At 47.7% G+C, this 12,175-nt stretch overlaps 1 protein-coding gene across 3 annotated transcripts in view; it reads right to left on the bottom strand.

Moving 5' to 3' along the window:
* The window catches only part of DPYSL2 (dihydropyrimidinase like 2), a 140,566-nt gene that overhangs the window by 24,127 nt on the left and 104,264 nt on the right, over positions 1-12,175 (bottom strand). For all 3 annotated transcript variants that reach the window (XM_055345923.1, XM_055345924.1, XM_055345925.1), the window contains exons 4-7: positions 9,033-9,197; positions 6,330-6,391; positions 5,741-5,821; positions 5,157-5,225 (exon numbers count right to left, since the gene is read on the bottom strand). In XM_055345923.1, the coding sequence (XP_055201898.1) occupies positions 5,157-5,225; positions 5,741-5,821; positions 6,330-6,391; positions 9,033-9,197 (377 nt within the window). The remainder of the gene's footprint in view (positions 1-5,156; positions 5,226-5,740; positions 5,822-6,329; positions 6,392-9,032; positions 9,198-12,175) is intronic.

The following is a 12,175-nucleotide window of genomic DNA, read 5'->3' as shown; positions in this document are numbered from 1 at the left end:
GCCTCTCTCTCTCTCTGTGTGACTATCATAAATAAATAAAAATTTAAAAAATATATTTATAAAAAAAAAGAACATGGGTCGTTTTAACAGCTCCTGTTGACTTTTATGCTTGCTCATGTGAGAAAACCACCAGCCACAGGAACGGATTGCTCCCACACCAGTGCGTTCATTCCAGCTGCACGGTGTTGAGTCAAGACATCCAGCAATGAGATTTTTGTGCCAAGCTTCTGTCCGACACCAACAAATGAATCCAACGAATAAGGCAACCTCACAAGCCTCTGGGAATGGAGCAGGCAAATCTGTGTCAAGCAATGGTCTCCAATATGGGAAACACGTGGCTGCACACAAACTGGTAGGGCCTTCAGCACCAGATGGGAGAGCTGCTCTAATTAATAGGATTCTTTAAACCCGATGCTTCAGTGAGTAATATTCCAAAGAGCCCAAGTGATTACTATTAACTACCTGGCCAGGTAAGACTATGGAGACCGAGGGGTATCCTACAGATATATGTGTGTTTAGAATTGACCCCAGAAGAATACGTGGAATCGTAGAATGATGGATCTCCAACAGCCTTTTGCTCCCTCTCAAATCCTGGCAAAAGCTGTGGCTTCCACTCAAGGCAAGGGGCTGGGTTTGACTCAGAATTTTTCTATCCTCCATGCCCCACCCCTAAGAGTTCTCACTGTAAGGCCCGGTACAACAGCGGTTGCCCAAAAATGTTTACTGAACCAAAAAATTAACTTTATTTTGTTACTGGTTCAAGCTAGGCTGTGCCATGCAGAGCTGCTACTTTTCACAAGAAATAGCTGAGTTCCTAACTGAATTATCTTAGTTAACCGAGTTTCTATAGGACCCTGGCCAAAAGATGAAGTTCTGTAATTGCATTAACTGGTAATCTAATTTAATAAAGGAAGACAACTTCATTCACGTTTGCCCTTTTGGGCATCAACTATGCGACGAGAGAGGTCTCAAAATTCAAAGGTAAACCAAATGGCTCTTGAAAAAAGCTCATTAAACATCCAAATGTTTTTAATTCCTGGAATAGCTGAGCCATCGGCCCTCCCGGCCCTCCCTCTTGGCCCTCCCTCTTGGCCCTCCCTCTCCGTGACTCCAATTACAACAGCAGTGCCTCTGGCCCGGGGAGCACAGAAGAGGGATGGCCTGAATCCCTGCGGTCACTTGAAAAGTCCCCATAGTGTGAAGCATGGAAAGGACTCCTCTAGAATCCTCACGGCTTCCCGGGGGCGCCAATGACTACCCAATTTATTGGCCCAACACAAATACTTCAGAAAGTGAACAGAAAACTATTAATAACTGCATGGGAGCAATGGGCGTGGACTGGGACTGTCCTGGGTGAACTGGAATGTGGAATCAGACTAATTAGAAGTAAATGGAGCGAATGTGCCAGTTCTATGGTGGGGGTGGGGGGCTGCCCCTGGCAGGACTGGCTTCCCAGGGCCCTCTCTGGATTCGCTCATCAGTCATAAGGCGAGTTCTGAGCCCTCCTCTGTCCCAGCGCACAATTGGGTGAGAGCTCAGGCCTAACTACAAGGTTACCTCCTGGAAAGACAGGGTCCCTAATCCCCAATTCTCTGCATTCCACCCAGAACCATAGAAGGATCCACATTTATCCTTCGGTGTGTAACTGCCCATGCCCCTTACACACAGTGAACAGATTTAAGTAAGACCAACTTAAAATATTATGAAAATAATATTACAGCTTAAAAATTAAAACATTTTGTCTCATTACAGAGCTATCAAGGATTTGGGGTGTATCACCTAGCCCTGCTGATTTTTAAGATCGGACACCCCCAAGATCCAGAGAGGAAAGCCACTTGTCCAGGAACATGCAAGTGTTGGTAGAGTAGTGTCTGGTGGATACTAGTGTCAGAACACACAACACTGTCAGTACAAACAACAGGGCGCCTGGCTGGCTCAGTCAGTTAAGCGTCTGCCTTCGGCTCAAGTCATGATCTCAGGGTCCTGGGATCAAGCCCCACATTGGGCTCCCTGCTCAGCAAGAAGCCTGCTTCTCCCTCTCCCCATGCTAGTTCTCTCACTGGCTCACTTGCTTTCTCTCAAATAAATAAACAATATCTTTAAAAAAAAAAAGAATCCCAATACACAACAGTGCCTGTACACACAGAGTGTTTATACACAACAGACCCTCTATGGCCCAGCCCCCTAACTGTATGCATACCCTAGTTACAGCTCCCATTTGGCCAGTTGGAAAGTTCCCTTCTCTGAGAAAGAGTCTTCATGGCCATCACCCTCACCCAAAACACCAACTTTCTTCCAGAATGCCAGTCTTTCAGCCCAGAGCCCCTGTCACTTTCTACCCTCCCTAGTTACTTTCCACCGGTCTCTTCCTCTCCAACTCATCCTCAATCCCTTCTCCTCATTCATCTGGCTGTCCCACCTGGGCCCAATCATCCATGTGCAGGGCACCATTGATGGGCAAGCTCAGGGGAAGCACCAAATATGGGGGCTGACGGAGAGCAGGTGCCTCTGAAGCAGCTAAGAAGCAGCTGACCCCGGAAAGCACCTAAAACAGCCTTTTGTGAGACAAGAGGACCCTCCCCAAAAGCCAAAAACTCCTCAAACTGGGGCACCCCAGGTCTGCTGGCCCCAAAACAAGGTCTCATAATCCACCTCTAGGGACTCTGAACTTCTCCACGCAACCACGGCTATGAGAGAAATCTCCTGGGTCGAACCGCAGAAGAATGGTTTTGACTTCTGTCGAACTCTCCTCCAATAGCTTTTGCCTGTTCTGTAAACGCCGGGCTTGCACTGTTTTCCAGTCCACAGGGATCCACGGACGGAGAACAGACAGAAGGAGAGAGGAAAGCAAAGCCCCAGGGAGGTTCCTATAGGTTCAACAAGAGCATGGCTCTCAGAGGTAGCCTCGTGTAACAAGGTAACACACAGCACAAACAACTGGATGAGGGTGAGAGCAAACTTTCTAAGTCTGGCCCTGGGTGTCATCACCTGCTTACAGGGGTCCATCGGGTATATAGGGAGATGAGGCTCCCGCGGGCGTGTATGTACATGCACGCAGGTGTACACATGTCCATGCGTGCAAACGTGCACATGTGAACCTTATAATGTATGTATGTACGAGACTTCACATGTGTACACATAAATACTAGTGTGTGCATGCATAGGGGTATACATGTGCATGCATGCAAACGTGCAAGTGTAAGCCTTACAATCTACATGTGTACGGGATTGCCCATGTGTACACATAAATACTAGTGTGTGCATGCGTAGGAGTACACATGTGCATGCATGCAAACGTGCATGTGAGCATTACAATGTACACGTGTACAGGACTGCACATGCGTGCATGTATACACTCGGTGTGCATGTGTGAGCATTACAACGTATGTGTATATGAGACTGCTGCATGTGCATGTATACACTCGTGTGTGCACATGTGAGCATTACAATGTACACATGTATGGGACTGCACATGTGTACATGTATTCACTCACGACAGCAGGCAGCTATGACACAAGGGCCGAGAGATGCCACCTTCAACCTCCCTCACCTGTGCGCTGGCTCCAGCTCATCCCTGTGGCTTTCTAGTGTGCGTGGGCAGCTTCGATGGTGTGAAAGGAACTACAGCCCAAGGCCTGGACAGGGACCAGACAGCACTGAAAATGTCACAGCTTCTGTCCTTCAACTGACAACAGGAAAGTGTCTTCAGAGCCACAGATGGTACCTTCGGTACCCTGGTGTGTATGTGTCTGTGTGTGTCTGTGTATGTGCACGTGCAGCTAGGACAGGACAAGGAAATGCAAACCCTCAGTATGTGCAGGAAATTCCAAGTGCCTCCTGCTTCTTTTTCTGCCCTTTTTCTGACATTCTTTCTCCTTTTCCAGCCTCATTTCTCCCCCAAAGTCAGAGGGAAAAGGCTGTGGATACCATGCCCTCCACCCCAACCTGGACAATCTATTTTCTTCTTCGGTGGAGCTGATGCTCCCTGCATCGTGGCTCCCAGAGTGAACACTTCCCAGAGCTGGGGGGAACCTCCCCATTTTAAAGTTCTGTGCTTTGGGGGCATGGGTCCCATTCATACTCTTCTCAAGCATCTCCCTCTACCTGTTTCCAGAAGGAAAAATCCTGTTAAGCCAACATCCAGTTCCTTGAGGATTTTATCTGCCCTTCTCTGCCTGTCACTTCTCTCCTGTAAGAAGAAAAGTCTGTTTTTTTCCATGAGATCCCCCCAGCATTCTATTTGCTCAGAGCAGCCAGGTCGTCAAAAGTCTGACCTTGAGCCTTTCATCAATGAGCCAATTTCCAAGAAGGTCACAAATTCTAATTTAGAAAAGCAGATTCTCCACCATCTAAGATGTGAGCACCTCCCTTCTGTCTTACAAGACTCAACATCCACGACCGTGACCCTCAACTTGTGCTCCGGATCTCAATTTCAAACCCTTCAAACTCTTTAGGTTTGAAAGATTGTCTGCTACTCTCTGCTGAAACCTGGCGCAGACTTTCCATGGAAAAACCTACAATTCCCCTTAAGCTTTTTAGCAATGTAGAAGAGCTTTAAGATCCCCGTGACGATGTCTTGGTGGTGGTGAGATTTTGGAGGGCCCACATTGTGAACCATGAAACCCAAATTGCAGGATGCTAATAAAAAGCTGTTCATATCCACTCAAGGAAGGGCTTAAAGGGGATCCCTGGGTGGCGCAGCGGTTTGGCGCCTGCCTTTGGCTCAGGGCGCGATCCTGGAGACCCGGGATCGAATCCCACATCGGGCTCCCAGTGCATGGAGCCTGCTTCTCCCTCTGCCTGTGTCTCTGCCTCTCTCTCTCTGTGACTATCCTAAGTAAATAAAAATTAAAAAAAAAAAATTAAAAAAAAAAAAAGGAAGGGCTTAAAGAATCCACACACACACACACACACACACACACACACACACACACACACAAGAGAATCAGACACAGAGGAGAATCTCCAGGCTCAGACTAGTATTTCACTTTGCCTACAGAGACACCCATGCATGTACGCATGTAACTTGACTTCTCAGAGGGCCCAAACTCAGATCCTGAGAAGCCCCAATCTCGACAGGCAAGAAGTGGGTTCTCTGTGGCTCTGGAAGCACCCAAGGGACACCGAGTCACACATTCCATTCAACAGATGTTCACCTCCTCAGGCCGGCTCAGCACATGACCCTCGGGTCCCGTGATGCCCAGATCCAGGATCCTCTGCTGTTCCTGCAAGGTTAAAGACAGCGAGGCCGTCAGGGAGAGCTGGACTTCAGATGGCTCTGACTGCTAGAGATCTTTGATCCAAAAAGTTACTCGGACAAGACATAAAGACAGTCCTGCTGACCCCTCACAGCCCTCATCCCAGGACCTCGTGAAGAGAAGGGATCGCTACCCCGTCCCCAGTCCTGCCTGAGCTTTCCCAAGTGTGTTCAGCTCTTCCCCTGGGATGCTGAAAGCCCATATGTGCCCCCCACCCCCGAGGCAGCTGCATGACCACAGAGGGAAATGACTTCTCTGTGGAAAGGGAACAGTCTGTGTGTCCCGCAGGACACAGGGAGGCAGGCACGCTCATCACCAACACCCACGCTGCTGGTAAGACTGCTAGCACTGTGCCCCCAGATGGTGGCCCTGGGTCACCCTGCTTTTCCTCCTCACAGCTGAGCTACAGAATGCCTTCCCTTTCTCGAGCCCGCCTCTCACCCCGCAGGTCATGAAGAAAACACAAGAGGAAAGCCCCATACCTCTGCGATGATGTCACCATTTTCTGCGTGGACTTGGGCAATCGCACCGATATCCCGGATCACGCTCAATACTTCATAGATCTGAGAGGGCAGAGAGGAGACGGGGTGTCCATCTTCCTGTACACAAGCACAGCCACTTCCCTGCCGGCCACTGGGATCAGAAATGCACCCTTGGCTGCTACTACTACAGCTATCTCCTTTGACATGACCCAAGGTCAAGGCTACTGGCCACGCTTGGCAGAGCAGGAGCACTCAATAACCAAGAAAGGCAGCATAACCTAAAGGACACAGAGTAGGGGAGGCTCATGGAGGACAACTGGCCCTGCACCAGGCTTGCGGAGGTGGCTCTGAGCCAAAGAGGCAGCTCGGAGGCTGACTCCAGAGCCTGGGAGAACACCAGTCCTGGAGGGCCAGGGCACTGGGATCACACCCTCCCTAAAGGTTAAAGTCACCCAGGGGCCTCATCCATTAACCATTTCCCACGGAGCTAAGGGACATACATACACGGGAGGCAGCTTCCCAGACAAGAGCATTGGTCCCAATGTACCAAATGCCAAGGCGCCTGTTCAGGAAAGCCACCTTTTCTTACCTGGGAATCCGTGAGCTGGAAGCGATCTTTGAAAGCCATGTACACAAGGAAGGAATTTACTCCTAGCAGAGAGACAAAATAGAGAGGCAGAGACCTGGCTTTAATAAACAAACCAAATAAACTGGAAAAAGAATACGAAAAGTATAATACCACGCATATATATATATATATATATATATATATATATATATACACACCATGTACCAGGTATATAATGGGCGGTTGGGGGGGAGCAGGAGAGAGACACAGAGACACAGGTGGAGACAGAGAAATAAGGATAAAACAAATGGGGTGGAATATTAACAATTAGTAAAAAAAAAAAATAGGGACGCCCAGGTGGCTCAGCGGTTGAGCGTCTGCCTTTGGCTCAGGGCGTGATCCTGGAGTCCCGGGATCGAGTCCTGCATCAGGCTTCCTGTGTGGAGCCTGCTTTTCCCTCTATGTCTCTGCCTCTCTCTCTCTGTCTCTCGTGAATAAATAAAATTTTTTTAAAAAAATCTGGGAATAGGGTGCAGAAGTTCTTCTTAATATCTTGACAGCTTGTCTCTTAAGTTTAAAACTATATTGAAATTCAGAGTTGCTCGTGTTGTACATCCATTCAAATACACAGCCAGCAGTATTCACAGCAGCCAAAGGGCAGAAGTGTCCACTGACAGATGAATGGAGACACGAAATGTCATACAGCCATACAACAGAATATTATTCAGCCTTAAGCAGGAAGGAAATCCTGTCACATGGATGAACCCTGAGGACATTATGCTAATGTCACTAGAGGACAGATAAGGACGATTCCATTAATAGGTCAAACTCAGAGAGACAAAAAGTAGAACGGGGGTTGCCAGGGGCTGGGGGAGAGGGATTGGGGGGTTCATGTTTAACGGGGATGGAGTTTCAGTTTGGAAAGATTCAAAGTTCTAGGGATGGCTGGTGTGATGGTTGCACAACAATGTGAATGTACTGGACATTTAAAAATGACTACGATGGTAAATTTTATGCTGTGCTGTATTTCACCACAATTTAAAAAACTAAAAAAGTAAACACAAAAGTTGCCCTCGACTGTTGGGACTTTAAGAAGAACGTGAATTAGAAGATTCTGTGGATGCGGATCTATAATAAATGTCTTTTCTTTGGTAAACAGACTGCGCTTGAAGCTGACTTTTAAGAAACATTTTTAAGTAAGACAGGGTCCAACAAACTGATGTCGCAATTCTCTCCCTGGCATTTCAGAGTCCTCGTCACCCGAGACACCAGACCAAACATCCCTGCCCCACATCCATCACAATGGTAAACAACTGAGCGGACAATCTTCTAGTCCTGGAGCTTAATTCAAGCCACCTGGGGGTGCTGGATGCTGTCTGGGTTCAATGGCTCAGGACATCCTAGCCTTTCTCTTCTACTAGGCAACAGTTGCTATGGTAACTCTCCTAGCTGATTTGAAGTTGATTCATTTTAAATATGGAAAGTTAAGCCCCCTCAAGCCTCAGTATTCTCTCAAAGGTAAGAAAGGTCAAGGGTAACCTATTTTCTTTTGGGTGGGACCTTCATACCAGGAGGAATCTCAGGATATTTTAGTCCAATACCCTCATGTGAGAGATGTTTTTTTAATTGAGCCTCATAAAATTTAAGACTCCAGACTTTCATTTGGGGCATTTTCTGCTGTATCTATGGATATCTACCTACCGTACTCGGGCCTAGAGATTTCCCTCCTGCTATTGAATCACAGTTCATGGTATTTCTGAGCTTAGAAATCTCAGAACATGAAAGCAACAGGTGCTTCCCTGACAGTTAAGATCCAGGGAGATCAACCTCTCACCCCAGGAGTCTAGTCTATAGCCAACCTCAAGAAGACCCCAGAAGATGATAGAACTTGGCAATACCACCTCAACTCCCAAGGATCCTGTGGACAAAAGGGTCCCAGAGGCACCTTGAGGTCATCTAGATTCCCCTAGACTCCCCGGGAATCTTCCAGGACGCAACCTCTGGAATCCTATTTCCTAAAATAGTCCTATAGAATAAGAAAGACCCAGGGCACCTGGGTGGCTTAGTTGATTAAGTGACTGACTCTCAGTTTCGGCTCAGGTCATGATCTCAGGGTCATGAGATCGAGCCTTGCTTTAGGCTTTAAGCTCAGTGGGCAGTCTGCTTAAAATTCTCTCTCTCTCTCCCTCTGCTCCTATCTACCCCTCTACCTCCCTCTCTCCCTCTAAAATAAATAACTCTTAAAAAAAAAAAAAGGAAGAATAAAAGAAATAAAAAGGGATCTTTCATGTTGTCCCAGAGCCTCCTCATCCCCAAATCTATCCTGGTTCTTACGGGGTTGTAAAAAGAGCTTGCCCAACTTCCCCACTCAGTGTCCCAGGCACCTACCTCCCCATGATCACCTAGAATCATCACTAGGATAGGCATTCTCGGCCTCAAGTCTCCAACCTAGCTGGGTGCAGATCCCTCAAACCAGTAAGCTGTGAGTAGTTGTTACTTAAGAACTGGTCCCCATGGTATAGCTCAGGTTCTCATGTCAATGAAAGCTTCTGTTGCTGCCCCGGTTTGGTCACCTCCAATGGGCACCAGCTACAGCTCAACCCTCTCTCCTAGCAGGCACAGAGGTAAGGCATGAAAGGGATCTGCAAGTGCTATTCACAGACCTGCACCAGCTCATGCACCGAAATGGAAATATCCCCAGAGCTGTTGGTCAGCACAACCTACCGTGGTCCTTCACCAGGGCCTCCATCTCCTCTTGGATGCCCTTATGCCATTCAGTGATGTCCACATGCAGAGAATAGTCACAGCAGGACTTGCTGTCAGCCCATTCCCTCCACTGGTCGAAGGCTGCCAGCAGGCTTGTCCCGGGCTCGGGCACGACATGGTCAACTAGAAAAGAAGAGACACTGGCAGTTATCAACAAGTCTCAAGGGCCATGGGTCACAGCTGTTTTCCCATTTCAACCTTGAGCAAGACTTCTTAGGTTCAAAATCGAGATGGTGATCTCTATAACCTGCTTCTAAGAATCCACTTAAACCAGCTGACTCCCCAAGAGGGAGAAAGCAGAAAGCAAAACTAGGCATGGCCTGATTACTCCAGCGAAACCATGCATGAACTGCCCGGATCTGATCGCCCAGCTCAAAAGCCCTGAAAGCTCGTACCTCGGGCACATTTCCTGAACAATGAGTCCTTATGGACAATGGCAGTGTCGAATGGCCGGCCGGAGCTGCCAACCCTTTCTGTGTGTTGAGAGCTGCCAGTGAGACGCCCCTCACCAGACGGCAAGGAACTTGAAGATGCTGGACCATGGCCATGCAGACTGGGGCTCTGAAAGGTTCTAGGCATATCCAATCTCTCCTCACCGCTCATATTTCTGCCGCATAATACCACTTTGTCATTTAAGGGAGATCTTTCGTCTTAAGAGTTCAAAGTGTCTTTTAAAACAGTGGTTATTGTTATATAGTTATTGAGTTAGCCTGAGATGGAGGGCAGGGGACTTTGGACTCCGGGCAGGGGACTTTGGACTCCGGCTGACCTGAGTTGGTCTCCTGGCTCCACCACCTACCAGCAACATGCTCTTGGGTATGCTGCTTAATCTCCACTACCCTAAATTTCTCCAGTGGTTTAAAATGGGAATATTAGCTGCTACACACATTTCTTATGAGGATTAAATGAAACAGCATATCTATTGATCTTTTGTCATTCCCCTATTTAAATCTTTCAACAGTTTCCCCTTGCTCTTAAGATAAAGAACCAAGTCTCCAAGAAGATTTGGCCCAGCTTGGTCTTTGTCTACCTCTACATCACTCTGGATTACCTCCACCTTGCACTCTGCCCTCCAACCACATTAACTTCCAGTTCCTGCTCCCTTCTGCCACAGGGCCTTTGCAGACGTACTGTATCTCTAAGTCTCAGAGAGCTCTTGCCCAGTAACCCTGATGATGAGAGGTGTACCAGAACAATTACCCCCAATCTTCTGCACAGAGACGCTAAAATATGAAATGACTTGTCCGAGGTCAAACCAAACTCAGGCAGGCAGGGACGCCTGGGTGGCTCAGTGGTTAAGCGTCTGCCTCTGGCTCAGGGTGTGATTCCAGGTCCCGGGATCAAGTCCCACATCAAGCTCCTTGCGTGGAGCCTGCTTCTCCCTCTGCCTGTGTCTCTGCCCCTCTCTTTCTCTCTTTCTCTCGTGAATAAATAAAATTTAAAAAAAAAAAAAAAAAACCTTAGGCAAACAAAGATAAAACCCAGGACTCTAGACACCTAAAGCAATGAATCATTCTTCTAAATAAAACATTAGGTTTTCTAGACTGGGGTAAGCAATTCTCAGCTAAGAAAATGCCAGCCACGGCAATGCTAGTGAGCTCGAATTTCTGAAATGGATAAAATCTTGCAGATGCTGCTGAACTGTAATAACTGAGCTTGGGGGGGGAATCCCTGGATGGCTTAGCGGTTGGGCATCTGCCTTTGGCCCAGGGTGTGATCCTGGAGACCTGGGATCGAGTCCCATATCGGGTTCCCTGCATGGAAGCTTGCTTCTCTCTCTGCCTATGTCTCTGCCTCTCTCTCTGTGTCTCTCATGAATAAATAAATAAAATTCAAAAAAATAATAATAATAACTGAGCTTGGTTTTATAGGTCTCAAAAATGTGGACAACGAAGCTGAATTTTCTTTCAACAAAATGTACTTTTAAAAATAAGCAGTAGTGGGATCCCTGGGTGGCGCAGCGGTTTGGCGCCTGCCTTTGGCCCAGGGCGCGATCCTGGAGACCCGGGATCGAGTCCCACGTCGGGCTCCCAGTGCATGGAGCCTGCTTCTCCCTCTGCCTGTGTCTCTGCCTCCCTCTCTCTCTCTCTCTCTGTGACTATCATAAATTAAATAAATAAATAAATAAATAAATAAATAAATAAATAAAAGCAGTAGTATATGTGATTAAATGGGTACACGCACAGCTGGTACTGTAACACACATCATATTAACTAATGAAAGCAATGAGGATGCGCACTTGTAATGCAAGTCGGTTCCATCTTTAAAATGCTGACACAGAAACCTTGACAAAACAATTCTAATTTTCTTATGTCCCCCCACACCAGAAGAAGAAGGGAGGCAGGTGGGGAGGAGGAGAAGAAAATATGATTTTGTGGCAATCATAATTTCGACAGACCCTCCCTGGTCACACTCCTGACTTCATCCCTCGTTCTGCCACACCAGCCTGCATATAAGCAGCCAGATGATCCTCTTAAATCTTTACCCAGATCCCATCACTCTGCTGATTAATCCTCCGATAGGTGTCCACTACCCTTAGGGTCAAATTCAAATCCCCTCCCTTGGGGCACCTGGGTGGCTCAGTGACTGAGCATCTACCTTCAGCTCAGAGCGTGATCCTGGGGTCCTGGGATCAAGTCCCACACTGGGCTTCCAAAGGAGCCTGCTTCTCCCTCGCCCTATGTCTCTCATGAATAAATAAATAAAATCTTAAAAAAATAATAATAACCAAAAAAAACAAATCCCCTCCCTGTTCCTACAGACCCAGTCTCATCTCACCAATGTACTCTCAGCCCCTAACCCTGCTCACCACCATCAGCCTCCAGCTGTTTTCACTCAGGGACCTGCCTGACTCCTCCCCACCTCTGGGCCTTTGTACCAGCAGTTCCCTCTCTGGAAACCCATTCCTCTGGCTCTTTACGTGGGCATCTCTGCCTCCTTGGGTATACGCCACATCCCAGAATCACATCCCCATCTGTGGTAATTTCTGCACCCGCTCCCCTCATTTGCTATCTGACTCCCCCACTAGATGTGAACTCCCTCAGCGCAGGGATTGAGGGCCTGCAAGAGAGGAAGTGCTCAATAAATGTTTTCGATAAATG

This window comes from Nyctereutes procyonoides, unplaced genomic scaffold, assembly GCF_905146905.1.
Source record: "Nyctereutes procyonoides isolate TBG_1078 unplaced genomic scaffold, NYPRO_anot_genome, whole genome shotgun sequence".
NCBI lineage: Eukaryota > Metazoa > Chordata > Mammalia > Carnivora > Canidae > Nyctereutes > Nyctereutes procyonoides.
This window is presented reverse-complemented; position numbering and strand designations above follow the sequence as displayed.